General features: G+C 48.3%; 8 protein-coding genes across 8 annotated transcripts; 4 read left to right on the top strand and 4 right to left on the bottom strand.

The window, feature by feature from the left end:
- Positions 1 to 209: 209 nt before the first annotated feature.
- UREG_06842 (calcium/calmodulin-dependent protein kinase type I) lies at positions 210 to 1,660 on the top strand (the record flags this gene model as incomplete). Its single annotated transcript, XM_002583829.1, has 4 exons — positions 210 to 389; positions 457 to 547; positions 621 to 951; positions 1,054 to 1,660. The coding sequence occupies 4 exons, from the start codon at positions 210 to 212 to the stop codon at positions 1,658 to 1,660; spliced, it is 1,209 nt and encodes a 402-aa protein (XP_002583875.1).
- A 358-nt stretch (positions 1,661 to 2,018) lies between these two features.
- Positions 2,019 to 3,224, bottom strand: UREG_06841 (uncharacterized protein; the record flags this gene model as incomplete). Its single annotated transcript, XM_002583828.1, has 3 exons — positions 2,019 to 2,164; positions 2,211 to 2,524; positions 2,581 to 3,224. The coding sequence occupies 3 exons, from the start codon at positions 3,222 to 3,224 to the stop codon at positions 2,019 to 2,021; spliced, it is 1,104 nt and encodes a 367-aa protein (XP_002583874.1).
- A 1,240-nt stretch (positions 3,225 to 4,464) lies between these two features.
- Positions 4,465 to 4,674, top strand: UREG_06840 (uncharacterized protein; the record flags this gene model as incomplete). Its single annotated transcript, XM_002583827.1, has 2 exons — positions 4,465 to 4,534; positions 4,595 to 4,674. 2 exons carry the CDS (start codon positions 4,465 to 4,467, stop codon positions 4,672 to 4,674), a joined length of 150 nt encoding a protein of 49 aa, XP_002583873.1.
- A 232-nt stretch (positions 4,675 to 4,906) lies between these two features.
- On the bottom strand, positions 4,907 to 7,047 carry UREG_06839 (uncharacterized protein; the record flags this gene model as incomplete). Its single annotated transcript, XM_002583826.1, has 4 exons — positions 4,907 to 5,343; positions 5,414 to 5,660; positions 5,696 to 6,690; positions 6,783 to 7,047. The coding sequence occupies 4 exons, from the start codon at positions 7,045 to 7,047 to the stop codon at positions 4,907 to 4,909; spliced, it is 1,944 nt and encodes a 647-aa protein (XP_002583872.1).
- A 758-nt stretch (positions 7,048 to 7,805) lies between these two features.
- UREG_06838 (uncharacterized protein) lies at positions 7,806 to 11,189 on the top strand (the record flags this gene model as incomplete). Its single annotated transcript, XM_002583825.1, has 3 exons — positions 7,806 to 7,949; positions 8,021 to 10,872; positions 10,940 to 11,189. The coding sequence occupies 3 exons, from the start codon at positions 7,806 to 7,808 to the stop codon at positions 11,187 to 11,189; spliced, it is 3,246 nt and encodes a 1,081-aa protein (XP_002583871.1).
- Positions 11,190 to 12,093: 904 nt separating this feature from the next.
- On the bottom strand, positions 12,094 to 13,305 carry UREG_06837 (uncharacterized protein; the record flags this gene model as incomplete). Its single annotated transcript, XM_002583824.1, has 3 exons — positions 12,094 to 12,550; positions 12,610 to 12,939; positions 13,007 to 13,305. The coding sequence occupies 3 exons, from the start codon at positions 13,303 to 13,305 to the stop codon at positions 12,094 to 12,096; spliced, it is 1,086 nt and encodes a 361-aa protein (XP_002583870.1).
- Positions 13,306 to 13,713: 408 nt separating this feature from the next.
- Positions 13,714 to 14,362, top strand: UREG_06836 (uncharacterized protein; the record flags this gene model as incomplete). The annotated part of the gene is made up of 4 exons (XM_002583823.1): positions 13,714 to 13,905; positions 13,980 to 14,104; positions 14,157 to 14,241; positions 14,309 to 14,362. The coding sequence occupies 4 exons, from the start codon at positions 13,714 to 13,716 to the stop codon at positions 14,360 to 14,362; spliced, it is 456 nt and encodes a 151-aa protein (XP_002583869.1).
- Positions 14,363 to 14,848: 486 nt separating this feature from the next.
- On the bottom strand, positions 14,849 to 16,587 carry UREG_06835 (2,3-bisphosphoglycerate-independent phosphoglycerate mutase; the record flags this gene model as incomplete). The annotated part of the gene is made up of 4 exons (XM_002583822.1): positions 14,849 to 15,059; positions 15,117 to 15,699; positions 15,755 to 16,492; positions 16,557 to 16,587. 4 exons carry the CDS (start codon positions 16,585 to 16,587, stop codon positions 14,849 to 14,851), a joined length of 1,563 nt encoding a protein of 520 aa, XP_002583868.1.
- Between the last annotated feature and the right edge of the window lie 343 nt (positions 16,588 to 16,930).

The raw sequence follows: 16,930 nt of genomic DNA, 5'->3' as shown, positions 1-16,930 counted from the left end.
AAACTCCTTGCCCTCGCTCTTCGCTCCCAGTCTTGGAACTGCTATTAAAACCGCTGACAGATTCTAAACTAATAGGTAGAGCTAGGTCCGTCGCGCCGTGAAGCTTCTCTCCTCACCTCGACAAGCTCACCCTCCACTTCGTTGTAACTACCTGCTATAGCACTCCCCCGCCGACTTCAAGAGGGGAAACCTGGCTATTTCGCATCCTCATGGCATCGCAAACACCAAACGGTCAACGACCCCAAGTTCAACCTTGTCGATACAAAACGGGGAAAACACTGGGAGCAGGCTCCTACTCGGTTGTGAAGGAATGCGTGCACATCGATACCGGTCGGTATTATGCCGCAAAGGTCATAAACAAGCGCTTGATGGCCGGGAGGGAGCACATGGTGTGACACAGCCGCCGTTCATGCTGAAAATAGAGATTATTTAAGCTGATAAGGACTGGTTTACGAGGTTCGAAATGAAATCGCCGTGCTCAAGAAGGTGTCGATGGGCCATCAGAATATATTGACCCTGGTGGATTATTTTGAGACCATGAACAACTGTAAGCTTGGAAACGGGGACATATTGCTCTGTTCCTATACTGTATACGAGAGCTCATGCTTATGATTTCTTAGTATATCTCGTCACCGACCTTGCGCTTGGAGGAGAGCTGTTTGACCGAATTTGCCGCAAGGGTAGCTACTACGAGTCCGACGCGGCAGATCTTATCCGCGCCACTCTTTCAGCAGTGGCATATCTCCACGACCATGGAATTGTACATCGGGATTTGAAGCCTGAGAACCTCTTGTTCCGGACTCCGGAGGACAATGCGGACCTTCTCATCGCAGATTTCGGGCTATCGAGAATCATGGATGAGGAGCAATTTCATGTCCTGACTACCACATGTGGTACCCCAGGATATATGGCGCCGGAAATCTTCAAGAAGTCCGGGCATGGAAAACCTGTGTATGTATACCCTCGCTATTTCTTCGTGACACTTTATTTGCCATATCAACACGGCCTGTCCACCCAGTGGGAGATTCACTAACAATAGACGGAAAAATAAAGCGATATTTGGGCGATTGGTGTGATAACATATTTCCTTCTCTGCGGCTATACCCCTTTCGATCGCGAATCCAACCTCGAAGAGATGCAAGCAATTCTTGATGCAGACTACTCCTTTACCCCCCTGGAATACTGGCGCAACGTCTCCCAGACCGCCCGTGAATTCATCAAACGCTGTCTCACCATTGATCCACATGCTCGCATCACGGCGCATGAAGCCCTCCAGCACCCATGGATCAGCCCCCCAGCCGATCCGCTCAATCCCAATGTCCCCGTCCGTCGCGGCACGGGCGAAGATCTGCTTCCAGTGGTCAAGAAGAACTTCAACGCGCGACGGACGCTGCACAAGGCAATCGACACGGTGCGGGCCATCAACAAGTTGCGTGAAGGAGGTGGGCTGATGATGGAGGGTGCCATGAGCCTCGATCCAAAGCCGGAGCAGGTTATCGGGGATAGGGTGGTGCAGGAAGGTGCTACGGATGATAGGATGGAAATAGACAGCCGAGGTAATGCGAGGGGCCAAACGGAGGAGCAGATCAGGGAGCAGGAGAGGAAGGTGAAGGAAGTCGTGACAGGGCTGTGGAGTCAAACTGCAGCGAGGAGAAGATGACGTGTTTCTATATGATGGGTATTGTTTTTGCTTTAGGCAAATTGATTGATGAAAGGGCTAGGATGATATCTGTAGCTCTTCAAGAGATATGGGTATTAAAAGGTGATTTCCATGTTGAGATATTATCTTGGACACTTGCATTGTTGTCTTACGGTAACTCATATTTATTACCATAACAGATTTCTGCTCTGCTTTTTCATAACTAGGCACGGTGCATATAACATATATATTTAGTGGCAACGGAACAGAAAAGTTGGCGTGAATTCGAGAGTTATTATTGCAAGCTATGTCATTAGAGCATCTATTAGTCTCAGATGCAACTCATCCGACAGATCTTCATATATTCATGTGTCAAGTTTCAACGGAAGAACATTCGCAGGGAGTGCAACCTCCTGCCTTCAAAAGCCTGGTCATAGCACCTCTTGGCTTTTCCGAGACGATACGACCCATGCTCTCCACTCCTGCCATTGTGCATACGTAGCGCTGGCTTTGAGGCCCTGGTATCTAATAGTTTTAAAGTCTGCAACCTCCTCCCAAGGCCTTTTCGTACCATGTTCGCTACTGTTTCTCATGAATCGACGGGCAACACTGCCGTGAAAAGGGACACTATCCCAACCTGCCTTTCGCATAAGGCTCTCTATAGTTTCCTCTTTCGTCCAACCTTGTTCAACCGGGACGTCGGGGAGGTAAGTAGCGCCATGCCGTCTTCCGCGATGGGTAAAAGAAATGCGAATCCCGTGGGTGCCTAAAACCCAGTCCATCGCATGGGAACAAGTCTCGAAAGATGAGAGGAGAGTTAGGGAGCAAGAAAGGGAGGGTAGGAGGGAAAACGATATCGGCGAGAAACGGGTGTCTTCAAACGCGCTATTCAATGTGTCAGAGCGGGGAAAAAAAGAAAGGGGGGTTCTGGAAAAACTCACGATGAAAGGGCATACGACTTTAACCCGGACGGAAGATCTTGAGGTTCAAAAGTGCCTATGCATCCGCGAAGCTCTTTGTGACCGGCCCTGCCGATGACGTTCCAAGTAACAAATAAGGGGTAGTTAGTGTTAGCAGTTCTTTGGGTTATAGCGCTAAAGCTCTTGTTCTGGGAAGCCTGGGGAGCAAACTCTGTAGTTTGGGAAGAGATAGACGTAGCAGGTGTAAGGGCTGAGTGAGAAGAGGTGGTGGATAAGCTTGAGGGCGTAGATAAATTGGAGGATCCAGGCGACTGCCGGCCCTGGAGGCGAGAAATGCTTGGTAGCTTTAACGGAGTAGGTCGAACCGTACTTGTCTGACCGCTTCGTGAATCCTCAGCCTCGTCATCCTGCGTGCCTGAGTCGCTGCTGACTGCAGGTACTTCATCTCTGGTTTGCCCTGTGGGTTGGTCCGAAAACCCCTCCCACTCCTCATCTTCGTCTATTTCGCCGCTGGCATTTTCCAAGGTGGATTTCAGAGAGAGCTGTTTGAACGCTTCGTGCTCTTCCCACAAACATTCTATCGACGAAAGGTCCGGGGCCTCGGTGCCTTTAAATGAAGCATGTAGGATTTCAAAGCAATAGAAACAGTGGGCTGGAGAAGCCATTAATAAGTTATATCGTAGATACCGGTCGTCCAGTTCTTGAAACCCTTGCTGCAAACGCTGTTCCGCGCCCGTGAGAAAAGCGGGGGAGGGCCAGGAGCACTTGATTGACGGACCAGGCGGAGAAACCAATGTTAGGGATGAGAGTTCACCGATAGGCTTTGGGGTATCGGAGCAGAGAATGGTCAGTTTGCTGGCCCTCCCGTGGCAGTGTAGCTGGTATCACTTCGCTTCCCCCGAGGTCTGGAGGAGAAGTCTCGAGGCTGAACGCGGGGATCCTGGGACGGTCGATTATGTCCGGAGCCAGCCTCACGTGAGGCTTGGAATGGGCTAACCCAATTTGGAATATCAATGTCATGACCCTTCTCGCAACAGCCTCCTGATCCCAACACCATTGGGGACAATGGGCACCGGGAATGCCATTAAGCACTCTGCCATCCATCCCGCTCACACCCTTATTTGAGCTTGTCAAGAGATGATTCCCGAACTTCGCTTGTCATCGATTCATGAGTATATAGGATTGGGTGGGGCAGGTTTTGCAGCCAACGCGTTCAACCTCGAACAGCTTCAATCAGAGAGTGGAAAGGGACAAATCCGCTGAAAACCAGGAACAAACTTGAGTGAATTTGTCCCGGAATGACCTAATTCGTTTTGCACTGCCTACAAAGAAGGCCGCATCGATGGAGTCACCTCAAACAACCCCAGTCTCAGAAACTGTGTCAGATTTTCCTGATTCACCAGCGGTCTAGTAGAAGTGGAACGGCCGGAATCTGAACTCTGATTGAGTATTAGCAAAAGGACCAGGTCCTTCTGCGCCATTTGAGACAACAGGAGTTAGTGACATCCGTCGTGGCCCTGAGGCCCGGGCTGCCATGCATTGAGGATTTCCAAACCTGCCCAGTTATGGCTCGGCCTAAACCAAACTGTTACCGAAAGAGTCTGATCAAGTCGGAGATGACTATGTCCACACCCAGGAACCGATTTGCAACTACTGTTTTGAAGACCACAGTATTTAAAAGCTCGCTTTGGACGGCGAGAGCGGAATCATGCTTTCCATTCTTTATCCGAGCCATCCTCCCAGCAAAACACCCTGCTTAAGAGTTCTTTTCCTTTAGTCCGCTCTTTTTCTCTTCTACGATCTCATTCGTTGTTCTACTCTGATCAGTCGTGGTCGCCGGCCGACTTTTTGCGTCCCGCTTCCGTCTAGTGAGAATATATCACGAGTCAAAGGCATTTTTTGAAAATGAAGTTCACTTTGGCCCTCATTTCTCTCCTCGCTGCTGTTACTATCGCAGTTCCAGTGAGCCGCAAGCGTATGTACAGCAGCTGCCCATTTGTTCGTGAGACCATCTGCTAAACCTAGTTCTTGGTAGGAGGCGATACCCTGCCAGTCATGACTAACGGCAACGGCGAAATTGTTCCTTTTGACAGCGAAGCGGTTGTTGTGACTTAAGAGAGCCTTTGGAATTAAGATATATACGGGTCGTGGAGGCTTCTGCCGCGTTTGTACGATTTTGGGATGTTTGAGAACCTTCTTTCGTTACCTCGATTGGTACGGGTTGGAGCGGAGATGTTACGATCTTTTGTGATTTAATCTGTGGGAAGTCGATTCTCGAATCTGGAGACAAACCCCTTTTTCATATTCCAATTTCCAGCAGATTATATGATACTACTTGGATTTGCTTTCATCTACGATCGTCTTTCGGAATTTGCATGCCCATTAGCCCGAGGAGGTTGCTTCCAGGCCCTGCGCTACCACCCTGGCTTCGTAAACTCTCAAGGAGATTTCTAGCCAGATTGATATTGACGTCAGAACCGTCATCGTAGTCTTCGTCGTTTTCTTCTTGATCATCGTCAATGTCTCGAAGGCGGCTTTTGCCTTTGAGTGCTTTGCTTCTCTGTTTTGACTCTTCTCTAAGAGCTCGGTTCGGGTCCAGAACTCCGGCCTTCTTCAGCTCGGCCTCCATTTGCCTGGACAATTCTTCGATCTCTTCCAGCTCATGCTCATCCTCTTGCGGCTCGACTTCCTCTGCATCTGCCTCTTCGTCACTAAATCGAAGCTCTTTGCCTTTCAATCCCTGTCGCTTCTGATATAATTCCTCTCTCAGCGGCCTATTCGAATCTAGAATTTCGGAATCCGTCGGGGATTGGCTTGGGTATATTCGATGGCCTTCGAGCTTGCTCCACAGGACCGTTTTCATCTTCCTCTTCAATAGACTCCAGTTCCTCAATCCGTGCATTTTCTCGCGACCCAGTCGCAAACTTCGAAGCCCCCGAAGGTAATCCCATCATTTCCTGCATCATTTTTGAAAATTCCTCCTCGTCGAATGACGCCTCTTTGTCTTCGCCGTCGCTGCTCAGTTCCTCTTCCTCTTCGTCGTCGTCGTCAATTTCGCCATCATCCGATTCGTTGAAAAGTCTGCTCCCTCGAAACCGGCACTGTCGTCATTAAGAAATTTCTCGAACTGAGAAACTATCCGTTGAAGATTCTCTTGGGTACCCTTGTCACCAAAGTCACCCATCTTGGTGTCCCCGTCAGCGCCTTTTCTCCCTTTGAGCTCTCTTTCCAAGTCTTCAAAATTAATGTCCAGCCACGATTCATCGTCCTCCTGTTTACCCCAGTTTTTATCAATATCTTCATCGTTTGGGAGTTTTTCATCGCCCGTTTCAATATCCTCCAGTATCAATTTAATCTCTCTGACTATTGCTTTGTCTTGATTTTGTGGGTCAAATAATAGCATTTCAAAGCCACAAGCCAATTTCATTCCTATTTCAGCGCGGGCATACTCTTTCGATCCTGGATCAAACAGGAGTTTCCCTTTCCATTGTTTTGGAGGATCGAAATCCTGGCTTTTCAATTGGGCGAAACCGACTTTGGTGAACTTCACGCTTACTGTCACAAGGTCCTCCGGGTCTAAAATAAGTTGGCTCTGCTCTTTTGATCGCAAGGCGCGTAACGATATCGGGTCACGAACGTAGAAGGCTTCAACTGCGGGCGAGACATAAGCAGGTTTAAGGCGTAGTAGATGCGCAATGGTGCGGGGAATGGTGACAAGCGATGAATGCATATTTTTGTTGATCTGATCTGGATAATTTCGTAAGCGATAAAACGCTTCTTCTTCGATAGACGGTGATCGCATAAGCCTGCTTGGTTCAGAGAGGATAGCCTTCCTTGCATCGCGGAACGTCATTGTCTCCGTGACTTTCTTTTTAGATGTCCTCGTCGTTCCTGGTTTTATTATAATCAATTCGCCTTTGTGAATCCAGACTCTATTGTTTGCAACTTCTGGTTCAAGCCATGCCGGCAACGTTGCCGCGGCTTCAACGAGCAAGAATTCGCCATCGCTGTCAGTTACCTTCACCCAGAGATTGTCAAACTGGCGAGTCAACTCGCGCAGGATATATACAATGACCCATTCATCTTCAATTGAATCGCCGTACTCGGTTCGTCCGCGAAGAAGGTTGACCCCTATTAAAACAAACACTTGATCAGACGTGCGCTCTTAGTAAAAGACGGGATTTGGCATGTTATTCGCCCACAACAAACCTGCTCATGCTCACCATCTTCCTTTACCAGCTCCAGCTTGAAGCTGTCACGCTGCCATATATAATCCTTCAAATACTTCTTAACTAGTTCAGATGCTACTTTTTGAACCTTGCTCAATTCTGCGCGGGACGCCACTAGTTCATCTTCTTGGTCTGGCGGGGTGTCCTGGGCAACGCAATAAATAGAGTACTCAATGCAATCATCAGGCAGCTCAGGCTTCGGAATAGGATGGAACGTCGACTTGAACCATTCAATATCTTCCTGCGACATTGGGGCCATGTTGCTTGTCGGGCAACTGTTGATCTGCGAGCTGTTTCTCGCTCAACGCAAACTTCTCATGTTCAGATTATATAATCTCTAGGAATGACGTCAAGCTACCGCCACAACAATATTCCGTTCCGCAATATGAGACTAGTCCAGACTAGGCTAGAGATAAACAAATGTCCCAAATCAACCAACACGCTTGTGTTAATACGGGGGAACTGCCATCGCGGTCTTTGTGATGAACGCGTTGGCTTTCTTCCAACCGGGCGATGGGTATTTAAATCGATAAAAAATAATATCAATTCGACTGTCGGCGAATAATGGCTTACAACTATATCGATACACCGCGCACCGAAATCGGGAACGCGACATACTTAACGAACGGGCTTCGAAGCACCACGCGACATAACCTCTCAGCATTAGATTCCGTCGAAAACTCCTTTCAGTCACCCTCTGACGATAGAGAACTACTTAAGCTAGGTGGAAACAAGCGAAGCCGTAAAAGCGGCGACTTCTCACTACGAACTCCTCGGGCGGGACCAGCTTCCCGATCATCGAAAAATGCTCTGCAGAGCCGACGGAATCTTCCTAATGCGGCCATACCGAAGGGAGAGTTTACTCCGCTTATGAAGAGTACCACGAAAAACAATCTTCTGCGGAATGCGAGAAAGGGTGGCCCAGAGACGCCGGTATTCCTGCGAGATGATTACAGAGATCCAAACACGCCAGGCTTGCCGAGGATAGAAGCTAGTGATATATACGAGGATGGCTCGATGGATGGAGATGATGCGACTCCTGTTCCGCAGGTGGCAAGCAGTAGCCCACAGAGCACACCTCTACCTCTGCTTCCTGCACGAAATGGGAGTGGAGGGTTTGTTAGGGATGAAAATATGATGACTCTGAGGGAGCAAGAAAATGTATGATCTCATCTCAAAACATATTTCGGTGCCGAAGGAATCAAGTTGTGCTAACAGTTGCGTTTCTTCAGGTTATCAACAAACTTGACAAAGAAAATTTCAACTTGAAGCTGAAAATCCATTTCCTCGAAGACAAGCTACACAAATCCGGACCAGATTTGAACCGAACCGCTCTACAAGAGAATATAGAGCTCAAGGTCAGCGGGAAGTCAATGGAGCGGGAGCTGGCTCGCTGCAAAAAGAGTTTAATGCGGGCTGAGCGAAAGGCAGAAGCATGTCAAAGTGAACTCGAAGAATTCCAAGAACGATGGAAGCGAAAGCAAGCAGATGGCACGCTACAGAAGGAATTGAGTTGGCTGAAGGAGGAGGCCGAGTCAAAAGATATAGAAATCGACGAGTTACGAGAAGAGCTAAAAGCCGCTCAAAACAAAGATTCGGATGAATTGCAGGAGCTGCGTGACCAAATTAGCGACTTGGAATACACCGTTAGAGAAAAGGACCGACTCCTAGATGAGAAGGAGAGCGAGATTGAGGAGCTCAAAGATAAAGATTCACATGAACAGAGTTCACTTGCCGAATTGGAAGGCCAACTTGAGCGGGCCAGGAATCAAATAGATGAACTGAAAGACAGCATCGAAAAGCTAAAAAACGAGACACAATACTCGGAAGCCGCCTGCCAAAAAGCCACTGAAGAAAAGGACCGGGCACTTGAAGACTTAAAAGAGCTACAGGACGAGATGGCTAACAAGTCATTTTATACGAAGGGATTAAGTCGTCAACTGGAAGAGAAAGCAAGTGCCCTCGAAAATGATTTAAGCACCTTACAACGACAATTCAATGCCTCTCAAGAAGAGCTGGAAAACAAAAGAAAGGTCGAACGCCAGTTTGAACAGCATGTACACGAACTCCAACAGGATCTTATTTTGGAAAAGGCTAGGCTTGAAGATAGAATCGAATTGGCCGAGCATGAACGTGACAGAGCGAAAAGGGAACGCGATTCGCTTTCATCCCGGCTACAAGAGGCGGAAGATGAACTTCGAGCAAGGGGAGATGCCAAAGGCCTACTACAAACTCGGCACGACGCTTTAACCGACGAGTCTCAAGCGCTACAAAGGGACCTAGAAAGAGCGCAAAATACTATTGCCGATTTGGAACGCCAGATTGCGGATGAGAAGCAGAGATCCTTCGAGAGTATCGAAGATGTCAGGTTACTTCACAAAGACAAGATTGATCAGTTGCATGATGACATTGAATCTCTTCAGCGAAGGCTTGAAGATAACGAAGCTCAATATAATGTTGATCGGGATAAATGGGATGGCATCAAGCGTACATTGGAATTGCAAAAACATCAAGCAGAACAACAAGCTAGCGGATACAAGCGGACCATCGACAGGCTCCATCACACGGAAACTTCTCTGTCAGACAAAGAAAAGAAGTTGCAGGATGCCATGGACAGTGAGAAAAAACAGTACCTGCAGGAAAAGGATCTATTAAGTCGCCAAATCAAAGAGCTTCACGATGACGTCGCCTCTCGACGACAATTGACTGAGAGACAAAGGCTCGAATTACTTTCCTTGAAGGAAGATTTAAGGTCTGCCAGGCGCGAGGTAGAGACCTTGAGGGAGAGAATCCAGAACTTGGAAGACGAGGCCATTGTTCTCAAGGCAACGCTTGAAGAGGAACGGGGCTTTGAGAATCAGCGGAAAAATGGTGCTACTGAAGTTGAGAAGCAATTACAAGCTTCTATCCGCGATAGGCAATCTTTGCGTGATCAGCTAACAGGAGCAGAAACAGAACTGAGCCAACTTCGAGCTACAATTCCTGATTTGAAAGCAGATCGCGACGAATTAAGGAGCCAGCTTAACCGTATTCATGGTCAGGTAGATGAAACGTATCGACTTGATCAGGAGAAACTCGAGCTTCGGAAAGCAAAGCTGCGCCTTGAAAGTGAACTCAAACGCTTGAAGGAGGAAAAGGGACTCTTGGTTGAGGCGAAGACTGCGCTGAGAAATGAGCTTGATAATGAAGTTGAGAGGGCTGCATCTGAGGAGAATCGGCTCTCAGCAGAGATTGACCAGTTGCAAGACAAGCTTTTCATTACTTCCGAGAAGCGAGATCGCGAGCTGGCATCTGCGAAACATAAAGCAGACCGTCTAGAGAAGCGCGTTAAAGATCTGGAAGCTATTCTTGACCAACAACGGCCAACTGAACTCGACATCGCCCCGATAACGTCGGATTCTTCCATTATCCGTCATCATCTAGACGAATCCCGCAAGAAGGAAAGAGCAGCTCTTCAGCGGGAAGTGGATCTCAAGTCGTCTATTCGACAGCTCAAAGCTCGTATTGGGGATCTTGAGACTGAGAACCATGAGCTGCAGACTCAGAAATTCGATCCAATCACCTCGGGTGCGGGCACATCACCGGCGTCAAAATTCCTCGAAGAGAACCGCAAGCTCCGCAATCAGCTGCTTGAAGCTCATAAGAAGATGAAGGAGTTACGGGTCAAGTCCCACGATCTTCAAAGACATGCGATGATGGGAGAAGAACGAAAAGATCTTCATGAGCTACTCAAATCTGCAACCCTTGAGGCAGAATCTCTCTCGGTCAAGTTGTCGGAACGCGATGCCCGTGTCAATGAACTCCGGAATCATCTCCATCGAGTCCGCGAAGAGAGGACTCTGTCAAGAAAACAAGCCGACGCAGCGAATAGCCAGCTACAGTCACTGCAAGACAAGTATGAGATTGTGCTGGATGACATGTCATCTCAGGTGGCGAGAAAGGGACAGCATGAGAAAGAGCTGAAAGGACTAAGCAAGGAAATATTGTGGCTTAGAGCCAGACTGTCAAGAGAGGAAAAATTTAGGAAGGATCTCGCTTGGAGTAAAGGAATCATGGAGCTTGGGGAACGGGTTAGGATTGCTTGGTATGTCTCCTTTGCCCGCTGATACCGCGTACCTCCTTGTGATTTTGAAGTCTAACGAGATTTCCAGTAATGAAATGGACCTAAAGATGATTGCGGAAATGGGAGTTGAACCCGGCCTCGCTGGGACAGAGTTTGATGCGAGAAAGAAATTTAGAAGCGTTGCTTTTGCAATCATGGCAACATCCCGTATGCAAAAGATGGCATCCGAATGGAGAAAATCGCGGAAAATTCGCGAAGGTTTACGGAAAGCAAAGAGTGAGCTGGTAAGACGAAGAGAACTCGCCAGGAATGCCTCTGTACCCGGGCTGTTGGGTTGAATTTTTAGTAAAGCCCGTTTGCACTCTGTTGTTTATCTAAGATGATACCTCTTTTTGATTGGAATGTTTCTTGGGTATTTTGTCGCTAAAAAGGTTTGAGGCAAGGGTTCTGGACAGGACTCTGTTATTGCTAGGAGAAAATGGCGCTTGGATAGGTTAAGATGGATTATTCCCCCTGACGCTCTTTGTTGATTTTATTATTGAACATTTTGGAGGCAGCAATTGTAAATAGCCCGTGTATTCAACGAGAGTTGCATAGCTTCATGCCTGGGCATCCCCGATATCTTTACTTCCTGAATTCGTCTTTTGGACAAGGGTCAATTCTTTAAAACTCCAGTGAAGTACAGGAGAAGTACCAAAATCAACACAGCATTACCAGACATCTCTCATTATCATGAACAAAAAGGTCCCGCGGAAATCCAGGGCAAGCAGAAGCACTTACAAGAAGGCGAACACAGACAAGAATAGGATGCCATGATGTCTTCAAACTCATGTCTCAAAGAAAAGAAAACGCTATGAGTCTCCCAACACGAGAGGAACAAAAAGAAAAAAACGCCCAGGACATATTGGGTCTATTGCATCACAAGAGTCATCACAAGGAACAAGGGATTGAAACTGAAGATGACAAACTAAGCGCCTTCACTTCCAAACTGTGTCGTCCATTCTTCATTCTTTTCCAAATCCTCTTTACTCACGGTTGGCCTGGAGGATTTGATGGCTTTAACAAAGTCTCTGAGTAGGAGTGGAGGCTCGAGGAGTTTCTCAGCATCCACATCTACCCAAGACATTTCAATAGCTCCTTGATCGCCGGGAGAGCACGGTGTGAGTTTCTCCTGACCTTGGATGAGGACCTTTTGTATTATCTTAGCATGATTCCAGTGTACACTCAGGGGCAAGGGACATGCTAACCTTTCTTATAATGAGTAGCAGACTGGATTTTCCTCACAGGTTGCATTAAAGCATCCTGCACTGCAATGCTGATATCGCTACCAGAATACCCTTCCGTCATTTCGCCTAGTGCCCGGTAGTCTGCCTGTGTCAGTTCGCATGGCGTCGAGCCAACATTCAACATGAACATCTTCATTCGTGCGGCGATGTCAGGTAAACTGATGTGCACTCTGCGCTGGAATCGTCGTCGAATAGCCATGTCTAGTTGCCATGGAATATTTGTGGCACCAAGGATCAATACGCCTTTAGTGTCATTGCCAACACCGTCCATTTGCACAAGTAATTCGGTTTTTATACGGCGAGATGCCTCGGATTCTCCTTCTCCACGGGGTCCACAGAGAGCATCAATCTCATCGATGAATATGATGGCGGGCTTATTTTCTCTCGCCATGTTGAATAATTGTTTAACAAGTCTGGATTCCGAGAACGTTAGCTGGCAGACGAAGTGACTTATCCAAATCGCAATACTCACCTCTCACTCTCACCCATCCATTTTGAGACGAGATCACTACTGCTCACACTGAAAAATGTGCTGTTTGCCTCAGTTGCCACAGCCTTCGCCAGATATGACTTGCCGGTCCCTGGAGGACCATAGAGTAAAATCCCCTTCCAGGGCTGCCGTCTTCCAGTAAAAAGATTCGGAAACTTAATAGGCAAAATAACCGCCTCCTTGAGGGCCTCTTTTGCCGCGTCTAAACCGGCAACATCATCCCATTTTACGTTGGGCTTCTCCGACAGTATAGCACCCGCAAGCGCACCCCGTAATTTCTTCGTGTCGGCATCGTCATCCTCGTCGTCCTTCCTAGAACCAAAACAGCTGTTAGACATTCTTTTTGACAGGCCCAGCTCCAACAAGCATGGAAACTTACCCTCCCTTCCCACTTCCATGCGCCACCTTTCCGTTTGCGCCCACCGCACTCGGTTTCTTCCTATTATCACTCCCCGCGAGATGGTTTTTCAGTTTTTCCGCTCTCTCCATATACTCTCCGGTTTTGGCACGGATCATCTCCTTCGACTTGGGGTTCTTCTCCCATTTAAGCGCAAGCATGAAGAGCTCAAGGGCGGAATAGTATGTTTGGTAGGCCTTCTCGTACTCCCCCGCATTGTCGTGCTCAATAGCTTTCCTGACCGTGTCAATGGCACGGCCAAGAAAGTCGGTATTGCTCATCGTAATTGCAAATGCGCTTCGGCGTGTAGTTTCGAAAGTAGCCCCGGGGATATGGACTCGGGGGAGTGGATTGCTGTAGGCAGTAGCTTTCTAAAAGTCTCGTGCGGTGGTCAATCGCAGTTCGTCAAACTGGCATAACGACCACTCCGTAACAAAACCAGGCAGCTTCAGAACCCGCGCGAATATGCTCAGAGCAAATGTTCAACAATGTCGGGTGGTGGGTGTTTGATCGAACGATGATGTTTTGCTGATTGAAGCGAAACATGTTGGTTGTAATGTCACCCCGCTAGCGCTGTTGCTATGCTGCAACCCTATCTTAGCTATCCCCAGAACAATTCCATCATCGGCTCCAAAGACACCCTCTCGATCTAGATTCGACAGCGGGAGTGCTCCTCTACTGGTTTCACAATGGCTGATGCCCAAAAGCAGCTCCAAACCCTCAGTGATGACTATCAGAGTCTCCAATTAGGTCGGTGTTCCAACCAGCCCTTTGCCGCCATCATCCCCAAACTGATAACCACCCGGCCAGAACTGCAAGGAGTCGTTGAAGGTCGCGAGAAACTCGAAGCCCAACAACAAGAGAACAAAAGTGTTCAAAAGGTGTGGCATGGCTCGTCTCCTCTAGAAACTCAAGCAAGTGTCTATCGAACCAGGGCGCTAATCTGCGGACACAGGAGTTCTCTACCCTCGATGAAGATTCAACTGTCTACAAAATCATTGGGCCCGTTCTATTAAAACAAGATAAATCCGACGCTGTTATGGCCGTTGAGGGACGACTGGATTTCATCGAGAAGGAAATGTACGCTGTGCCGGCCCCCCGGTTTTGAAATATGAGCACTTTTGCTAATCAGCGGCATCCGCGCCGACCAAAACAGAAAACGCATCGAGGGACAGATTGCAGATCTCCAAGAGAAGAGTGAGAAAAAGAAAGCAGAGGTACGGCGGGACAACGAGCGTTCAAGGGCACCTCTGCGGGTTGAAGGCTAACGACGAACCGGCCCAGGTCATCCAATTTCAAACGCAAATGCAGCAGCAAGCAAGTGCCGCATCTTCCTGAAGTATCTTCATGATGGAAACGCCGATTTTGTATCGGTTCTCTGCTCTAAACGCGGGTACCAGCCAAGCTAGGCAAACTCCTCGCCCCTCCCTTGCGCTGGTGACAACTCACTCGTACCGAACGAAATCTCCTACGGCAGCCTTTGGGGTTTGAGAACCTTGGGAGCCCTTATCCCGTTCCTCATAAAAGCTGATTCACCGCAGCTATACTAGTACCAATATCTATTACGCTGGAGGCTTTTTTCTCCGAGTCCAAAATCACACTGATACGTCGTTTCGCTGCTTCTACAGGCACGGATTCCTGGCAGTTGAATATAAGGGACAGATGTCGTCAAAATGCTTAGCTTTATTTCGAGCGATTCTAGTGTTTTATTTTTGCGTTTCTTGTGCTCCACCATGAATTATAGGTACATCTTACCGGCCTCTAGCTTCAATAATCTTATGTCTTTATACCAGAAGCAATGTCTTCGAAGTCAAAATCTTTTGTTTACTTGCGGATCAGCAAGCTACTTCCGCTCATTTCCTTGGGCTGTTCGATACCCATGACGTCTAGGATGGTTGGTGCAACATCGCCCAAAATGCCGTCTCTTTCTTTCAGACTCCAGCCCTCAGGAGCATTGGCCATGACGAAAGGAACCTTGTTTGTGGTGTGGGATGTTTTTGGAGAGCCATCGCTGTTTTTCATCTCTTCGGCGTTCCTGAAAGTTCAATTAGCAAGCGACCCATATGAGCCGAACTGGTGCTGAGAGACTTACCCATGGTCAGCTGTGATGAAAAGAATGTACCCATTCTCCTTGCAGGCTTCGAAGATTCTTCCAATGGCTTTGTCTGTTGCGGCAACACCTTGGATAGCTGCCTCGTACACGCCAGTATGGCCGACCATGTCCGGCGGCGCAAAGTTGTTCATCACCAAATCATATTTCTTCTCCGCGATCCTCTCAGCCATCTTCTCTCCTACGGGGGCCGCGCTCATTTTTGGATCCAAATCATAAGTTGCAACCTTGGGTGATGGTATCAAGTCGCGGACTTCTCCATCAAACTGCTTCTCGATGCCTCCGTTGAAGAAGAATGTCACATGGGCATATTTTTCGGTCTCGGCAATGTGACATTGCTTGAGTCCCTTGACACTAAGCCATTCAGCCAGGACGTTACCCATATGCTGAGGAGGGAATGCAACCGGGAAAGTGTAGTCCGTTTTGTACTGAGTCATGGTGGTAATGGAGATATTTTGGGGATAGGGGAAATCAGGCTTTGGGGAACGATCATAATCTCCCAAGAGCTGGGTGACCTCTCGCACACGATCAGAGCGGTAGTTGAAGAAGAAAAGAGTGTCGTTGTCTTTAAGCTACGGTTAGACCCTGCATTGTTTTCTCAGAGTGGGCGCAATCCGTACCTTTTACTCTTCTCTCGTCGCCTCCAACAATAATTGGCTTTAGGAACTCATCGGTTTCACCATTGGCATACCTTTCTTTGATTGTTTTGACTGGGTCACTGCTCGCCTCTCCTTCCCCTAGAACAATACCTTTCATGCCAACCTCGACGCGATCCCATCTCTTGTCGCGATCCATGACAAAGTACCGGCCAACCACGGTAGCCAACTCACCGACGCCGAGTTCCTTCATTTTGTCCAACAGGGCTTGCATGTGGCCAGCTCCGCTTTTAGGATCTGTGTCTCTCCCGTCCCCGAAGAAGTGGATATACACCTTTGGAACCTGCAACTCCTTGGCGACTTGCAACAGTCCAAATAGATGGTTGATATGAGAATGGACACCGCCATCGGATACTAAACCGAGGAGGTGCAGTCTGCCATTCCCATCCTTTGCTCGTTTGAAAGAGTCGACAATGTTCGAGATTTGGTTCAACTCCCCCTTTTTCAGCGTCTGGTCAATGCGGACAACATCTTGCCATACGACACGGCCGGCCCCGATGTTCAGATGGCCGACCTCACTGTTTCCCATCAAGCCCTCGGGAAGGCCGACAGCGAGGGAGGATGCCTCAAGTTCAGTGTATCCCTGAGCGGTTCCAGCTTTGGGGTCGGCGAACGAAGACATCACCGGGGTTTCGGCTGCTGCGATTGCATCGCCGTTGGAAGGAGAGTTGGGGCCCGGAACTCCCCAGCCATCGATCACGACTTAGCAGTCAAAGGGGTATTAGCGAAAACCCAACAGGATGTAAAATGCATTTGCGGGACTCACTCAGCGCGACTTTCTGATCAACTTTGGTCATAGTGAAAGGGACGACGCGAAGTCGGTTTCTCTATCAACAAATTAAGTGGTTGAATAGAAAACGAATCTTGTCAATCGATTAATCCAAAAATAAAATGAAGAAAAATGTCTCAATTCGACAATGAAAGCGACGATATTTCATCGAATTGGTGGGGGAGGGGCTGTTTTCCCGGCAGAAAAGCGCTAGGAACCGGCCCTGTTGAGATCGACGTCACTTTTTGTTCCTCAATTTTGCAAACGACCTCAGCATTCCAACCCGGCACTCGACGCAACGACAGCGCCTCCAGTGATATAGGCCGCAGAGCAAGTCGCTCAAAATGATATCCGCTTAACCATTGAACATT

Source organism: Uncinocarpus reesii, genomic scaffold (genome assembly GCF_000003515.1).
Source record: "Uncinocarpus reesii 1704 scaffold_4 genomic scaffold, whole genome shotgun sequence".
In the NCBI taxonomy this organism is placed as follows: domain Eukaryota; kingdom Fungi; phylum Ascomycota; class Eurotiomycetes; order Onygenales; family Onygenaceae; genus Uncinocarpus; species Uncinocarpus reesii.
Note: the sequence above shows the minus strand (reverse complement) of the source record. Positions and strands in the feature narration are given on the sequence as shown.